The sequence below is a fragment of the Columba livia genome, chromosome 9 (genome assembly GCF_036013475.1).
Source record: "Columba livia isolate bColLiv1 breed racing homer chromosome 9, bColLiv1.pat.W.v2, whole genome shotgun sequence".
NCBI classification, from domain to species: domain Eukaryota; kingdom Metazoa; phylum Chordata; class Aves; order Columbiformes; family Columbidae; genus Columba; species Columba livia.
In genome coordinates, this window is record NC_088610.1 from 22602559 (window position 1) to 22620649 (window position 18091).

General features: G+C 38.6%; 1 protein-coding gene across 14 annotated transcripts in view; it reads left to right on the forward strand.

Moving 5' to 3' along the window:
* The window catches only part of GIGYF2 (GRB10 interacting GYF protein 2), a 76797-nt gene that overhangs the window by 14671 nt on the left and 44035 nt on the right, over positions 1-18091 (forward strand). For 13 of the 14 annotated variants that reach the window (XM_065073130.1, XM_065073133.1, XM_065073142.1 and 10 more), the window contains 5 exons: positions 371-500; positions 2733-2828; positions 7521-7629; positions 14390-14501; positions 15051-15091. In XM_065073130.1, the coding sequence (XP_064929202.1) occupies positions 371-500; positions 2733-2828; positions 7521-7629; positions 14390-14501; positions 15051-15091 (488 nt within the window). The remainder of the gene's footprint in view (positions 1-370; positions 501-2732; positions 2829-7520; positions 7630-14389; positions 14502-15050; positions 15092-18091) is intronic. The other variant, XM_065073141.1, reaches the window with a different exon arrangement.

The following is an 18091-nucleotide window of genomic DNA, read 5'->3' on the forward strand; positions in this document are numbered from 1 at the left end:
TTGTCATTAATATCTATGGAAGATTTACAACTGAATTTTGTGTAGCCAGTGTAAATAGCTTAGTCAAGGCTTTAGGGGTGTAGCTAGCTTGCTATATAGTCAAAATAACAGTTCTTCAAGAGATGAGTTGGATGTGCTTGTAATGTTTTTTTCCTTCTGTCTCCTGGCTGTGGAAAAAATGAGGGAAGCTCTTTCACTCCTCTTGTTGAAGCACCAAGCTTTAGAGTTTTGAAGTTTATCTGTTAATGTCTTTATTTTCAGTACTGGATTTACTTGATTTGTATCAAATGTGAATGTGCAGAGGGATGATAGCATAGGGAAGGTATGTTCTCCTCAATTCAGTTTTCATTGCTTTTCTGCTTTATTTCAGGCTGCGAGCTTTGTCTAGTGGCGGGAGCGTGACATCCCCTCCTCTGTCTCCGGCTTTGCCAAAGTACAAACTAGCAGACTATCGCTATGGGAGAGAAGAAATGTTGGCACTTTTTCTAAAGGATAATAAGGTGAGCAGGAAGAGGAAGAAGGCCTGATGTGTGTATTCCTAATGACAGTCTTGTGATTAGGAATAGCTATTTGTATTTAGTGATTATGGACAAAGAAATTGCATATCCCTTGGCAAAGAACTTCAGGCGGGGGGAGGTGTATGTGCTTATTTGCTCCCACTTTTATTGCATTCATTATGTGTGATTCTTTTTGCTGTTTTAAGGGGAACTTCCTGTACCCCTGAGAACAAAAAACCTGATTGCCATATTCAGTCCCACTGCCACATACGACTGAGGGTTAAAGGCTCCTTGCAGCTGTGCAGATTTGTTTGCCTCAGTTGGATTTGATTTAATATAGTGTAAAATATTTGATTCAGCTTGAAAGTTGGGCAATAAATCATGTTAGCATATAATCTAAAAAAGGCAAGAGCTCGTTTATCCTGACTTAAGGCAGTTTAGTTTAGCAGGTTACCAGCCCAATGAGAACAGTTTACTTCTCTGAGACTCAGGACACGAATACAATCTAGCACATGTAATAAAACAGAGCAGTGTAGAAAGTCAAGAACTTCCCTCTGGCTTAATTTCAAATGAAGTTTCTCAGTGATACAAAAAAAAAATCACATTTTGGAGAGCCTTTTGGGTAAATGATTCACGCATTCTGCATTTGTAAACATCAGATTTTTCTGTATATGTTGACAAAGGTTGGTTTATTTTTGCAACAGGCACATAGTGACTTGGAAGTCTGAATCCCTCTGAGAGCCTTACCCTCGAGTCAGGGACGAGTGCAAGAAATCATGTCTGGTTGTGCCTCTAGCCTTTTGTGTACATGTGCACATGTACCTTCATGTTCTTCCCTTGCCATGACTGTGGTGCTGGGAGCCCTGCATTGCACATACACAGATTCAAGGGTGTTGAAAGTCAAAGATTTTTTTTTTTTTCTAAAGCTGTTAAGTGTGTTATAGCTTAAAGCCACACTTTAACATGCAGAATTATCTTGTTCTATTTTGAGAAGCTGTGGTTTAAATCTTGATATTATGCTTGACTAAGTCAGCCTGTCAGGGGTCATTGTTTTTTACAATTTGTGTATGTTTTATCAGATGATACTAAGACCTCTACAGTTGTGACTGGTTCACAACAACCTGTTAATACCCTTTATTACAGGGAGCTCTCTGATGGTTATGAATGGTCCAAAAGAATACTTTCTCCCTGTACGTTTGCCAGAAGGACATTATTATTAGAGTGTGTCTTGCTTTTGATCTACACGCGTTTCCATGGTGTTGAGTAATGCTAGTTATTGAGACTGAGGGGACTCCTGACACTGTAGACAGCTGCTAGGTGTCAGTGTTTTTAAGCTGTATCTATTACCCTAGTCCTTTTTCACTGTGTCGTCTTCAATCCTTGCTGAGTGAAGATCAAGCAAACTTATGTCTCTTAGTTAAAAGATACTCTGAAGGCAGGAAGAGTTCTGCTAGCAAATGGGGGAAAAAAAAAAAAAGCCTTGCTTTGCTTCAACTAAAATTGAGAGAAGTCTTTATCTCTAGTATCGTGAGCTAGATATTTTTGAAACAGTTCTTTGTTGGCATAATTAGAGCTCACTTGGCTGTAATTGCAGCCTCTTGTCCACATGCTCAAGGTCACATCTGCTGATGGAGCTTCCATCTGATGATGGACTGATTAAAATTAAGTGTTAAAATTTACTTTGCTTTAAATCATCAGTATTCTCTACTTTAAAAATCCATACTTATAATTTCATTTTACTCTTTTGTTGTAGTCTCTGTGTTGGTTGTTAAGTTGAAGTGCTGACTTTAAATCAAATAAAACCTCTGTCCTATACATACTAGCTTTGTTAATACATAAATAATCTGGCTATAAAAATACATCAGAGTTAAAGCAATACTTTTTTTAAATTTAGCAGATGAAATTTCCCTTGGTTCAGATTGGAGCTTGTAGTGGTGTGGCAGTTTGAGTTCTAATGTGTATCATATTGATCCTTTACTTATAGAGGTGTGGGTGGTGGATGCTTTGTCTAAGATTTTTTTTTTTTTTTGGTGGGGTGTAAATTTGCAGTGGAGTTACACTAAATAAACATTCAATAAATACGCACTAAATAAATGTTATTGTAAGTACTGGTGTACTGGGTAGATGGAGACAGAGTTGGCAGGTTAAAAATTTCTTTGTAAAGCAAAGTATGTGGCACCATCCCTGAAATGGAAATACTTAGGTATATTTGTATGCTGTTTTCCTTCCATACAGATACCTTCAGACCTTCTGGATAAGGAGTTTCTGCCTATTTTACAAGAGGAGCCCCTGCCACCACTGGCACTTGTACCTTTTACAGAAGAAGAACAGGTTTGTATCCTTTTTAAAACCAACCAAACAGAAAACCCCCACAAAACTCTTTAGATTGTTATTAGTGTAAAGGCCAAATAAAGAACACTCCTCCATTAAAAAACAAAAACAAACAAAAAAACCCAAACATAAATAAAATTTGATATTAGTATATTTCAGGAAAGGAAATTATGAAAGCATGCATGTTAGCCTAAAGTTTAAATTCTATTCATCCTCAATTTTTACCTTAAATTTGAAAAGTATTTTTCATATGATATTCTGTTGATGGCAGACAGTCAACTTACTCAATCTGGGGTCATCTTCTGGGCAGTATTACCTGTTTCTTAAGTACACAGCATTTTCAGATCAGTTAAACTTTTCGTACAGTTTCTGCACAACCTTCTCTGTAGTAGAAGCATCTAAGTTTTGTAACTTCAGTTTTGTGGTCTTTGGAGAAGTGTTGAACTGTTAACATTTATTAGGAATGTGCAGTGCTCTTCATTAGTTTGTATGTAACCAGTTGCTTTATTATTTCCTTGTTTGATCTCTATGTAATTAATTGGTGAATAAGATAAGAGTGTGAACAGGTAGTCCACAAAGATTCCATTTCAAGGGTGACTGAGCTGGATAGTTTGAAAGCTCTTGGTTTAAATTCAATTCTTAGCAGAGACAGCTGTCCACCTTCCTCTGGACAGATGCCTCTGACTTTTTACTCTGCATTGATTCCCTCTTTATGGCTGTCAGAACTTCTGATTTTGCAGTTATTCTCTGTTTTGTCATGTTTCTAAGCACTTTTCTTCAGAATACAGATTTTTTTTTTTTTTCCCCCTTGTTTCTTTTCTAAGAGAAAGTAGACTGTTTTTACTGAGTTGAGTGTAATTGGATTTTTTGTGGGGGGTGGAAGTTTTAGTATTAGTTTTTTAAGATTTCAGGGCATCTTCCTTCCTTTGCTCCATGGTATTGTATTCTTGATTTTTTCATAATATTTTTGTGCCTGGGTATTCTAGCATACCCTATTCACCTTTTCTGGAATTCCTTCCTTTCCAGAGTTGATTCATCTCTCTTGTATCTTTTTAGGATTCTGTCCTTTGACATAAGATGCCAGTTGTTTAGCTTTTAACCAGCAGTTGTGTTTAAGTTCACGTGAATATGCTGTAGGCATTTCATGTTATAGTTAGTCCTAAAAGACAACTGAGATCGAGAAAATGCTTTTATGGGAAATCTTAGCCCAGGCCTCATCCTCCAGTGAGAGCAGGAGGGATTCAGGAAGGAAGCCCAGGAAATGGTCAGACAGATGTACAGTAGCACACCAAAATATTGAACCTCAGTGTTAAGTACCTTTGGACATATTTTTTTGCTGATGCATAGTGGAGTTGTTCAGAGAGCAAACTTCCAGCTTTGTACGGTTAAAGGGGATGTTGACTTCTGGTGATTGTCAAGATGCTCTCCAAGAGGAATAATCCTATTTTAAGGCTATGATGTGGAAAATGTGCTGAGTAGCCTCTTGGTAGAGATGAGATGGCAAGTGTTGTAGAGTGTCAGGGATAGGTGGTCCTCTGGTGCAGTGCCCAGTGTTTTATCAGTCTTGAAAACTTGTGAGGAGTTGGTGTGCACTCTGTCACTGTTTTTTCCTGTTCCTTTTCACCTGTAATAATACAGAAGTCTTCATGGTTGGCTTAACAATCTTCTACAATCACCACAAAACATCTTGATCTGAAAGAAGAGGTCCATATTCCCTTCTTAATAAAGTCTTTAATGCTTTCTGGGGCCTGGAGGATATGAACAATCTGCTTTTTCTTAGTCATAGAATCGCAGAATGGTTTGGGTGGGAAGGGACCATTAAGATAAGCTACTTCCACCCCTCCTGCAATGAACAGGACACCTTCCACTGGACCAGGTTGTTCAAAGCCCTGTCCAGCCTGGCCTTCAACACTTTCAGGGATGGGGCATCCATAGCCTCTCTGGGCAACCTGTTCCGGTGCCTTGCCACTCTCACAGTGAAGAATTTCTTCCTTATATCTAATATAAATCTGCCTTCTTTCGGGTTAAAGCCATTACTCTTTGCCCTTTCACTACATGCCCTTGTAAAACGTCCCTTTTCAGCTTCTTGTCTGAAGATGGTTTTTCTCCCTTAATGACTGATTTGAGATACCAAGGGAATGGCATTTTTTAAGCTACAAGAAATTCCTGGTGTTTGTTCCCCATGACATAATAGACGTTGTTCATTATCAAGAATCATATTCAGAAGTAATCCTGAGGTGAATATTAATGGCTTGGCTGCTAGTCATGGTGCAGGAAAACTCTTTCACCTGAGGTTGATAAGAGGGTTTAAAACACCTTTGTGCCCACTCTGTGAATACTGAAGAACTTGGGGAATGAAGGTTGGGGAGTCCTGTAGAGGACAGGCTGATCAGGACACATGTACTTTGAGGTAGTGTTCAGTTGAAGCTGAACCTGTCAGGCTTACTCTAGGCTTAGAATTAGAGCAATTCTTGCTTGCAACCTGATAGCATTGGAGTTGTATGTGCAGTATGTCCAGGAAGAACTTTTAGGTGATGTCAGCTATATTAATTTAAGCTTAAATTTTAGTGCTGTGGAATTCAACAAGCCAGATACCTATGGCTACAGTATTCCCTGTTACAGGACATGGATGTGCTTCGGGTGGAATTGCTGGTCCTTTTTATCCTTTCTATGTAGAATGCCACTTTCCTTGTGATAAGGATGCTGGGCTAACCTAGCGCTCAACTGATTCCCCTTGTAGTAAGTTTTGTTAGGCAAATCTGTTATGTCATATAAGATCTATTTCCAAGCAACTGTTTTTTGAAGGAAGGATTTCCATGGATATCTTTTAATAGAGGTTTCCACTAATGTCCACTGGCAATGTTCAGCATATGTTTCTTACCTCCCCTCTGTCTCCCTTATTCCTGTTAGTGTTAGGAAGGAATACAGTTATTTTAATCTTACCTGCTTGTGGAGTAAGGGAGTTTCAGGCTCTTGCTGGATATCATGTAGGTTTTCTGTGTGTCCTCATTGGTTATGTTTCTGACATCTATTTCTTGGGACATCTTCCATTTGCTGCTAAGCAATTAACTCAGCCATTGTTTTGGGGCAGCTTTGCTATTTAGTGTGCATTGGCAGGGATGGACCCTGAAATAATATATTAATCAAGAGTAGGGTTTTTTTGCTTTTGACTTCACTTTTTTGTGACTTACTGTGATCTTACCATGTGTATTATTATCACTATGCACATTACAAGGATTGTGTCTTCACCAGACCAAGCTCTACAGAGGGGATAGAGAATTTGTTCAGAGTTTAAGCAGACAAGTAAAAAAAAAAAAAAAAAAAAAGTGGAAAAGGAGGTGAGATTCTTATTGTATTTTAAAAAATAAAGCATAAAAATTTAAGGAATTTCCTACAAAAGATGGTGAATCTGATCAGTGGCTTGAAGTTGTTTCTGCAGTAAAATATTTCACTGCTTCACAAAAATGCAGAAGGATCAACAGCAGGGAAGGTGGTGATTTGCTTAGAGGTTAATGGAGGTGGTTTAATTTGACTTGCTGTTGAAATGGTTGCTTTAAACTTTGAAGAGCTAGCTAGGAAAATAGAACCAGATTTAGTGGAGGTTCACCTTGCTATTTTGCCATGCAAGGCTGGATTTTTTTGCTTGTTTGTTTTTCCCCTCAAACCTCCTTAGTTACCAGTTCTTTCTTGAAGGAAGATCTGCTTTGTAGGAAGAATATATCAAGCAGTTAGGCTTGTTTCTGAAATGGGTTAAAATGCCAACAGATGTCTGTTGGCTTTGATGTTAGCCATTTAGATTTTAAATAGTATATAATTGCTTGTCTCATTGTTCTTTGAAGACCTTCCAAATCCTAGTAATTTAGATGAGTTCATGTAAGCAATTCACCTCTAAGTTTGTGTTGAGAAGCCTGATGTAACTAACAGCCGTTTGGATTCCTTTGCATTCTAATTATTTAAAACTTGCATTCAGAAAGTGTGTGTGAATTCAGGTTTGCTTGTTAATGGTTCTGAATGTGCCCCTGAATTTTTTGGCCCAGTTTTCCAGTTATTTGTGCTCAGAGAATGGGCCCAGAGTTGGTTATAATTATCCATTCTTTATCAAAACAGCCTTTTCTTTAGCAATCATTTCATATTAAAATAAAGTTGGATTTCACCAGTGTTTGTCTTATTAAAATGAGTGTCACTTAAATTTCACAAGTCTTAAATACACTTAGTTTCCCCATAGCATGTTACTCCCATGATATATTCAGAGGAAAGAAAGAGACTTATTTCTAAAAAGGAGGCTGGTAAATATAATTTTATTCAAGTTCTCTTGCTTTTTATATATTCCTGCTTTGCTTAAGGGAGTAAGTTTATAATTGGTATTAATGATGTTGGGTATATGTGCCAATCTTTCTTTGCCAACTGTATGGCTGTGTTTAAAGCTACTGATGGTTTTAATCACTTCCAAGAGCATGGAAATTTCAGGTAAGTAGCTTGGAAGTGCTGATATTGACCAAGCTCCTTTTATAGGCTGCTTCAGCTACTTGAGTCTCCAAGGAATCCTTTTCTTTTAGTGTTAGTCAGTTATGGAGAATTTGTGATGAACATAAAGAAAGCAAAGCTGGTATTAAGCTAAACTCAGAATAATGGCAAGTGTTTCTGGTTTTGTTTTAATAGAATCTCACCTTGACTCTTTCTTCTTCTTGGCAGAGAAATTTCTCGATGTCTGTAAACAGTGCTGCTGTCCTGCGGTTGACAGGACGTGGAGGAGGAACGGTGGTAGGGGCTCCTCGAGGTCGAAGTTCCTCTAGAGGTCGAGGTGAGCTGTCAGTGGGATGTGCTGCAATGGATGTAGGTGATCCGGGTTAAAACTGCTGCAAGATTTTCTCTTGCCCAGTTTCTTTTCCCTTGAAGCTTTGACACCTATCCAATAAGGTGGTGTTAGAGAATTAATATTAAGTTTTGTGGTTGTTCTGCACACCTTAGTGCACGTCTGGTACTTGTGTTATGTGCTCTTGTCAGATTGGCGGGTGTGGAAAGCGAAAGGGAAAAATAGTTTTGAGGTGGAATGGGTAATTTCTTGGTTCAGAGTTGTTAGAAATAACTTTATTGAAGGTATAAAACCAGTTTATAGGGGAAGGGGAGAAGAATCTACAAATGTACTTAAAACGATAAAATTGGCGTACAGTGTTCTGAAAAGTCATTTGTATTTCCTAACATCCTGAGAATAACCAGGAGAAGGTTAATGGAAAGATGTAATACAGTTTAGGAGAAATTTGAGTCTTGCCAATTTTAGTGCATCACTGTAGTTGATGTCTCATCCTGGATCACTTCAAACATTTGTAAATGCATCAAGAAAACATGCTCAAGCCATTATCACTAGATTCAAAACAAATTGTTAAATCCAGAATTTATTTTAGCAGTTTCCTTTCAATGTGCATGCTGCCGTGAACACTATTTTGGGGGTTTTATATGTAATACTATGGGCTACGTTTAGAATACTAGGAAGTGAATAACTTGGAAATATGATCAGGAGTAATGAATCATGTAATCTGTCTTTGCAGGTTCTTTGAGGTTTCTCTTAGGGTCCTTTCTAATTTAATTCTGAATGTCTGTGACTGGTGATATTTTCAATAACTTCTTCAGAAATCACTTCTATACATGATTAAACGCTTGACTAGAATTTTGTTCTGACTTAATTTTTTCTCTCTTTTCTGTTCTTATTCCTTAATCATTCTTTCTTCTTGGCTTATATCTTCCAGATACTTGTAGGTTGTCATCCGTCCTCTTGTGGTTGCTTCCTAGCTAAGGCATATGCATTTAATCTTTTACAAGGCTATCCCCAGATTTCCCTGTCACTTCCCCTTATGTTTTTAATCTTTGTCTTTGCCCAAATGCTCAGGCCTTAATTTAAAAAATAAAAAGTATATGTGCATATATAGATGTGGAGTGACACTCTTACTTATATGTACACCTTTTTATATTTGTTGTACATTTGAAAGCTGTTGGTTTTTTGCTGTGTGCTTTTAATGTCCGTATTGCGTTACTACCATCTGTGTTTTACTTTTGCTAGGAATGCACATATTAGCTATTTTCTTTCAAATGTGTTAAGGCTTCAAATGAAATTAGTGTTGCTTAAATGTGACAGAATATGGTTTCTAATCCAGTAGTTTTATTATTGAATCTATTTGTATGCATGAAAATTTTGTTTTGACAGTAAAGCTTGATTCATTACACTTGAGTGGACAGGACTTAAAATGTATGTAGTATTATTAAGACTGTTGGAAAGCTTCTGTGTATATTTCCATTTTTCTCATACTTCTTTAAGATATATTAAGAAATATTAGCTCAAGAAATTGGCTGTAAATTCATGTTTTTCACTTATTTGTTTTCATCCTCATTTGATCTTTTTCTCTTAATTTGTGTGAATTGTTATATGCTGGTTAGGCTACTCTGTCATTCTTCTAAGCTGTAAAGGACACATTTCTCCACCTTAACCCATTCATGTTTCATTCTTTGTGCAGTTTGAAATTGTAAATTACTGACGTTTCCCCCTTTCTTTGATCCCTATTGCTGCATATTTTTTTCCATGAGCAATTAGTCTTGGGCTTTAGACATGAGTCTTCCCAAAGTTTCTATATCTCAGCAAACAAACTAGGGCTTCGGCCAGGACAAAGTTGTGGATTTTTCATAATTATACATGTGATGTTCTTGTAACCAAGGCTTTTGTTCTAATAGTTATTTATGAAAAGCTCAGTGTAGGACTGACAGCTAACTTAACAAAAGTAACACTTTACTTGCAAGGAGCAAGCTTTGAATGCAGTTCTGTTTTTTTCAAGTTACAGTGAAAAGGACTTGGAATTTCTTCAGAGTTTGTTCACTAAGTGAACTGCTTATCTTAGCAGTTGGAAAACATTTTTCCTTATTGCTTTGCAAAATTGTCTCGGTTCAAAAGGCTGCCGATCAAATTCAGGCTTCAGTTTTACCAAAACAAGATTACTGTCTTGAAGTGACTCACACAACAGTAACTTCAGGGAAAAATTTGCATGTAGGATTACATTTGTTAATTAAGTTCCCTCACTGAGGCACAGATGACAGAACTGTTCCAGCATTTGGGAGCGTGAGGGGCAATCTGTGGCAGATGGGCTCAGACAAGAACGGATGAGCTGCTGGTAGAGGAAGGTTATTGTTAGAACTCTTAAATGTGACTTCCCCTATCAGTTTTTAAAACTACAGCATAACACTCAGTAAATATTTTTCTCAGTAGTCACCCAAGTCTTGCTGACAATGATTATGTTTATCTGATGTGAAAATGATGACTGTGGGGAAGTTGCTTTGATTTTTTTTGTTTAAAATGTTTGTGCTGAAATACAACTTTGTGTTACTGTTAAGAGCCATTTGTAGCACGCAGCTGCCATCACTAATACTGTATGTGTCTTGTGTGGAGACATAAATCCAAAGCATTTTGTTTAGTTCTGAAGTTATATTCTCTAAAGAAACCAAGTACTTGCACGTGACCTTTTTTCTAATTGACTTGTTTTCCTGGGAGCTCCCTGTGGTGTGCAGTTAAGCCCTGCGCTTTGTGCTGGCCGGATTGGAATGTCAACATTCATGAATAAGAGCCTCAGACGAGGGAAGGATTTAAATAGTCCCTGGAATGGGCTGTAAGCTTACAGACACCTTGTTTTGTAGCTGTTCTCCTTTCTGGTTAAGACCCTTATGAAGGGTACTTTGCTTCCCATTAGAACCCTTTCCCCTCCCACCCTTTGTCCCTTTTGTAATCTCTCTTTGCTGCTGTTGGAAAGTGTCTCAGTGGTGTGAAAGTGGAAAGTTCTCACACCTAAACAACAGGAGTTGAACTGCAGTTATCCTGCAGTTAAGATTGTAGATCCTAAATTTCAGTCATGCTGTAATTTCAATAATTTACTTGTATTTTTTTCCTTTTGTAGGAGTTTTTGTAGATTGACAGTGTGTGCTGCTTCTTGCCCTCTTGCTTGTGTCTTGTATTTTGTTTTTACTGAAATTCAGACTTGTCTCTTTTTCCAGGTTAGAGATTTTATTGGCTGCTTTGGTGGCAAAATCCAGTGCCTTGAGGTCCTCAATCTGAGGTTTTTAAGGAATGACTGAAATAAGAATGACACAGCTGCTCCATTCAGTTCTTAAGTGAAAGGGTCTGTTGCCATCTGTTGACTTTTCATTCAGTACTTTGTGCAGCATTTGCACTCTGAAAGTCTTTCTCGTGTGCCAGGCATATTTTCAGAAGTGGCATTCTATTGAAAATAAGCGTGTCATTCTAGATTTATGAACCACAAAAAAAGCCAAGAAGTGCAGAAACAGAATGGTGAACACTGTGTGTACATGTGCAGTTTTATCTGCTCTGCAAGGATTTTCATGTGTTCTGTTATCACTATTTAGCTGTGTCCCAGTGTTCACTTTGCAGTGAATAACTGACTTTGTACATCACCATTTTCCTTAACTAACTGCTTCTGTAGCTTGGCAGGATCTGTTTTAATGCAGTGTGCTTCTCATGCAGTGCTCTCATTGGTTTTTCCTGGAGTTGCACATGTAGTTCTGCTGGGCTCTGTTGAACATCTTGCTGCTGCTCCTGAACGTTGGACCTCTGGAGGATGCTGTGGTGGGGGTTGGCAACAGAGCCAGGGCAAAGGTGGCTCAAGTGGGTCCTGTCTGGTACTGTGTAGGACTTGGGTACTGTGGCCCCACAGGCAGACTTACGTGAAATTGCCAAGATCATGTGCTTGGGTCTTTTGCAAGGTTATCTTTTAATTCAGACTATTTTGGTGGCTGTGCACAACTGAAATACTGATGAACCATGACACAGAGGTGGGTAAGTGGAGAGGTTTCTTGGGCTGTTGTTTCACATACTTCTAAAGCTGCCATAAGATATGCTGCAGTTGCAGCAACTCTCATTCTGTTCTTCCCCTTAGACAGGTCATTTGCTTTATTTGCTGATCAAATCTCCCATATCTCCAGCCTTCTGGTGTTGCTAGTTGTGTGTATGCTATCAGTAATCAGTGTGCATTCATGCTTGCTCACACTGGAAGGGGAACTCTACAAATGTTGCTGTCACTCCTTGTAAAAAACAAACAAACAACTGATAACACCCCCCCCCCAAACCAAAACCCTACCAACAAAAATATACACACACAAAAAAACCCAAACCAGAAAAGGACAACAGGTTTTGTTTCTGTTGCAAAAGTGTTTGCCACTTTCCACCTCCACTACCTCAGGGACTTGAGATGAGTCAGTGCTTTTGTTTGGTTTTTGACTCTGCCTGCCTCTGGTTTTCTCTTGTGAGCTGCTTTTGCTTTGTTATCTCCTGTGAGAGGAAGGAAGAGCTTTCCTGTAGTGAAGAAATTGCACAAAGATTGCCATTACAGGAGGTGCTTAAACTTTCCTAGGTTTTATTTGTGGAGAATAAGAGCTTGGACTCCTTTTCCAAGATCTATGGGGACCTATAATGCCTTAACTGAATAAACATTATGCTGCTTTTGATGTTGTATCACATCTTTACTGTTTCTTGCCTTAGCAGCTTGTTTTGCACTCATGACTAAGGTCAACCTTGTAGTATTGGACTGGCCATAGTAAAGGAATTAGTGTTTGTGTTAGTCGTAGGTCTAATTGTGATTTCTTCTCCTGCCTTGAGTGCTCAGTCAACTCCTCTGTCTCCACCTGAGTTTGTGTAAGAACAGCAATGGTGCATCAGGCAAGGGCAACTCAATAGCCTGTCTCTAGCAACAGCCAGAAGATGACACCTCTGCAAAAGAATAAGAACTGTGTGGAAATACTAAAGTGAAGAAGCATCACATGTATGCTCAGCTGCCAGACATTTGCAACTCGTTGTATTTGCTGAAGCAGACGTGGTCTCTGTGTTTGGCAAATCTTAGCGTATTTATCTTTCATGAGTTTGCGCAGACTCCATCTGAACTTGAGCATCCCCAGAGCTCTGTGCTAAGTCTGCACCTCTGTGACAAGGTCTACCACTGCACTGCTTTGCTGCTCCTGGGAACAGGAGAGTTTTGTCCCAAGAGGATGTTTAAATCCTGTTTCTGAAGCAGAAAGAGAAATTGTACAGACATTAACTTTGTGGCTTCTGTACACAGCCTGCAACCTGTACTACCTGATATAAAATCAGTGTGTATTTGCAGAGCCTGGCTGGATTATCTGTGGATCACTTTTCTTTTGGTACAGAGTAGTAAAGAAACTGGTGCAACTGCCTTGATTTTGTTTGTTTGTTTGTTTGTGTTTTGTTTTTTTTTTCTAATTTTTTTAGAGCCTCTTGTCATGGGACATTGAAATACAGTGCAATTCCCTGATACATCCAGGGGTCTTTAGATTTTAGATGTAGAGGCTTGTTATCATTATTTTCTTCAGAAAACTGCAGAGACTGGTGTCCATTCTCAAGGTGTTTATTTCCTGTTTCATTTGGTCATTCTGTCTTATTCCTCCAGCTGGAATTGCATCTCATCCTTTGAGGTTTGTTTTCTTGAAGCCAGAAAGAGAGAAATATCAAAGGATTGAGGTTTGTGATAATTTCGTAGCCAAGAATTTCCTTTACCAGATGCCTTGTAGGTTCTTGGACTTGACTATAGAGACTACATGTGTATGTAGGAAAGGCACTATCCTGACAACCAGCTGATTGATGTATTTCACTTGTCTTCTTTCCATGAAATACTTTAAATGGTAAGTTAGCTGATAAAAAGCTCCCATTTCTTCTGCTGTAGCACTTTGCGAAGCGATGTTTACCTTTTGTAGATCCGGAAACTTCACCCCAGCCATTCATCTAAGCAGTGCTGGAAGCTATCTTGAAGGTGTGGGGGATGTGTGTGGGTGGTGTTTTTCTGTTGCATTTTTTCGTTTTTAACCAAACATCCCACACTTACCCAAACACTGAAGACGTGCTTCAGGATGCTTTACTTGAGTATACATCTGTAACTTTTTGTCTTGAGGCTTGATATAAGATACCTACAGAGAATCCTTTCTTGAAAAAGTGAGGATAATTTTTATTCTATAGCTACGGGGGTTCTTCATGCTGTCCTGCCTATACCTGTCCTGTGATTTTTCTTTTCCCCCTGCTGCTCCTGGGGGAGATTTCTGCTGAGAATCACTAGAGCTGAATAGGGGTGAGGCTTCCTTCTCACTCACTAACCTTGACAACAATAGTTATGAGTACATCTGCAGTGCAGTGCTGTTATACTGGATTCTGTTGTTAAAAGCAGCCTCGGTTTTGAGTGTGAAGTACACATGCACTGTGTGGATGTTGTGTGAGCAATGCATCCTTTTTTGGTAATTTCTGTTGGGTAAGTATCTGTTTTCTGTGTTTCTCTGCATAGTATTTATTTCAGAATTGTTTGCCTGTTCTGTCTGATCTTGTACTTCTTGATTAGAAAAATTACTAAGACTCTTTTTTCAGTCTTTTTTTTTTCCTTTGCCCCAGATAATTTCACTGGGGCTTAAGACTGCAAGATTAGTTTACAGAGACACCAGGAAAGGAAAACCTACCTGATTCTTCCAGCTTCTATTATTATTTGTACAAACACTTGTGTTTTTTGTCTTTTCAGGCAGAGGCCGAGGAGAAAGCGGTTTCTACCAAAGAAGTTTTGATGAAGTGGAGGGTGGATTTGGGCGAGGAGGGGGCAGGGAAATGCACAGATCACAGAGTTGGGAGGAAAGGTAACAGAACTCCAGCCCTTAAAGTTTTTTTACATGCATCTGCCTAGCTTGCATTTGTGCCTTTTGACTTAATGAAAACACTTCAGGAATGGTGATTAGGCGTATCTGTGAGTGGAGTGTCTGCATTTCTAAGATGGAGTCAATGCAGTAGTATTTGTAGGAACTCAGGAGCAAGTAAAAGTATTTTTGCAAAGAATTTTTCTGCTGAGTTCCTGGGAAGAAGGAAATACTTCAAGAAAACATAAGTGATCACAGTTGCAGTGGAAACAATGGGGTGAAAATATGGATTGCTAAAGGATTCACTTCAATTTTAGGCTGAACTTTGTTGACAGTACTCAGGGTTACATTTCAAAACATACCTAGTTGCCAGAGGCTGTGTATCAGTGTTCCTGAAAATGTTGATTGTCTCTTGGACCTTTAAAGACACTGTCTGTCAAGCTCTGATTTTTAAAAATGTCCCTTACCAAGCTTAAGAAAAAGATAAGCCATACCTAAAATGAGTGGAGGAGTTCCAAAAACTTATTTGAAACTTCTATTCTGCCTTTCTAGGGGAGACAGACGCTTTGAGAAACCAGGGCGAAAAGATCCAGGTATGGTTTTGTTACTGTATGGGCAGCAAATGGGAGGGAGGAACAGGGTGTGTTTTGGGAAAGGGACCTATACGTACCTAAACTTTTCATATTACTCCAAGGTGTTGTTGATAAAAGATTCATGATACTGTGCCAGGTTACTTAAATGTGTTCCCAAAGTGTTGTTTTTTTTAAGTTGTGTTTTTTCCACTATTAGACATCTGAATGTTTTAGAAAAGAGAAATCTGCATCTGTTAGTTCAATTAAGATGTGATATCTACAGCTGAAACTAAAGTCCTGTACTTCCATGAGAGGAGTCTGTACTGATTAACAGGTGTGCTGTGGCGATTTGCCTTTTCAGTGCAGTTTTTAAACATTTCTGGCCTCTGCTAATTTGATGGCTAAGACTTCTGCACTATGTAAACTGTTAATTTTTTGAATGCTTGCTAGCATGAAGTAGATCCAAACAGCAATGTTTTGAGGTTCCCATGCTGGTGGAATTACTGTCTGTGAAAATAGTTGAAGTCATCATACAAATCTGTTCCTCCAGGTTATCATCTGGTCTGCATCTTTGCCATTCCTCTCCTATTCTGCTCCTTAAATGCTTCATGCTGGCCATGTTCAGGCAGAATACTGGATCCTTAATTTTGTCCCACTAAGTCTGAATATTCAGCTGAACTTGGGAGTGGGTTGTCGTCTTGGAGATGAAACATACCCACTATATATACTGAGAGTGTGAAGAACATTCAAGTTCTCCTTTATCAACCTCTATTGCAAGTGCAGTAATTTCTGCTTCGTGAGTTCATGTGTTGATTGTTCTCTGGTATGACCTTGCTCTCTCTCTGTGGCACATGTCCACATGCATGTACCACATGTGCTTAGTGACAGGTTTGTACTAGGAAAAGCTTACTGACAAGGACTCTTGCTTTTTTAGGACCCAGGGGATCTTTTGGTCTTTGCTGAAGGAGTCTTGGCTAAAGATCCTCCTTAGTGAGCATATTGGTAAAGCATGCGTCAGAAAAAAAAAGGGTTGTAATGAGGTGTGTGTTGGTCTCTTTTCCCAGGTATAAGTGATAGGATAAGAGGAAATGACTTGAATTTGTTCCAAGGGAGACTTAGATTGGATGTTAGGAAAAATTTCCTCACTGAAAGGGTTGTTGGGCATTGGAATGGGCTGCTCAGAGAAGTGGTGGAGTCACCATCCCTGGAGGTGTTTAAAAGACCTGTAGATGTGGCACTTGGGGACTCAGTTTAGTGGTGGACTTGGCAGTGTTGGGTTAACGGTTGGACTCTATGATCTTCAAGACCTTTTCCAGCCCAAATGCTTCTGTGATTCTAAAAAACAAGGGAAATTGTCTTATGTCAGGTTGAATTGCAAGACAAACAAAACCAAAGTGACTCAGTTGCAATTAGCTGTCAGGAATGTATTTTAATCCCTGCTTTGCTGTCAATACTTTTATAGTGACAACAGCATAAGCTGCCATTTTAATAATATTCCAGATTACCATGGTGGCACATGTTTTAGGAGTCTTAGATCACCACGTTTGCTGTCAAAGCCCTTCTGATCCTCTCTCCATGTAGTTAATTTATTTTTGTGTGTTTTGAAGAGTGCTTTTATTTTTCTGCTTTTTAAGTTGAAAGTCAACACAAAACTATGATGGTGCTTCTAAAAATAACTTGACATTGACCTGAGATTGTCCATCTCTAAATGCCAGTAGTGAAACTTCAAACTTTCAGTGTGTCTTTATGTTCAGAGACCTTTTGGAAAAAAAAAATATTAGGAAAAAAAATAAGTACTTAGATTTCAGGATTGCATTTTTTACAAAACGCGAATGTAAAATTATCATCTACCATAGCTGATTCCATTTTGTTTATTTAGCCCTTTCCGGTTCTTGTGATGAAATGACAACACTTGCAAATCCAGATGGTAGAATGTACCACATGTCTGATGAAGACTGATAAAAGTATTGCATGTCAGTTTAGGAGGAGATGTATCTCTTAGTTGAAATTGAGAAGAATTTACAGTATGGAACATGTCCTTGCTGATGTCTGCCTGCACATGGGGGTTAATACTTCAGTGAGTAGAGAGGGTGTCATGTTTGTAGCAGTTGCTGGTGTTCAGAAATTTGGAACTGCATCTTCTGTGAACCATTGTTGAGAGAAGATGGTGTCCTAATGTGCTGCTTTGGAAATCCTGGTGTGTTGTGAGGGATGGTGTGTTTATTTTCAAATCACAAAGCGTTCTGTAGTACCTCTTTGTTCCTTTTATGTCTTTTGTTCTGTTTCTCCTCTAGTTTGATTTTATTTGGCTAAAAGCTCTGTAGTACAGAGTGATAGAGGCAAGAGATGTGCCATCTTTTTGAAGTTTTAATATTGAAAAATTGTTTTAACAATAGTAACTTGTGTTTGCATGTCACTATATTGGGGATTAATGTCCCAATAAGTGGGACAACCATTTATCTCCTCTTTGCCTTCAGACAGAAGTAAGGTGGAGAGCACAAAAATATTAGCAGAAGGTGTTGGTCTGATTTGACTTGGGCCCTGATTAGTAAACAAATAATTACTCTTATGTTAGGGCTTTCCAGTGATAAAATATTTTAAATATGAGACAGGGATACACATGCGCTAGAAGAAGTTGTATGTTAATACCAAGCATTAATACACCCCACAGAGTGGTGGAAACAGAAAAGTCAAGGAGTTAATTGGTGTGCAGTTTATAATTCAGACTAACATGCCTTAGCAGCTGCATATGTTGGTTTCTGTTATCCTAGTTAAACTCCTTAGGTTAGGAATTTGTCTCAAACTTTGTGGTGCTTCAGTTTTACATTGCTCTTTCGTGGGCCTTGGATTAGCTTCAAATTATATAATTTACTGAATTGCCAGCTTTTTAAATATTCTTTGTTGTGGGTGATCACATTACAGAATTAATAAGAACTCAGATGTTGAACTCTTCTAGGCATTCATTATGGATGATAATGCAAGAACCCTTCAACTAAGAATCGTGAGACTAAAAAAGTATAG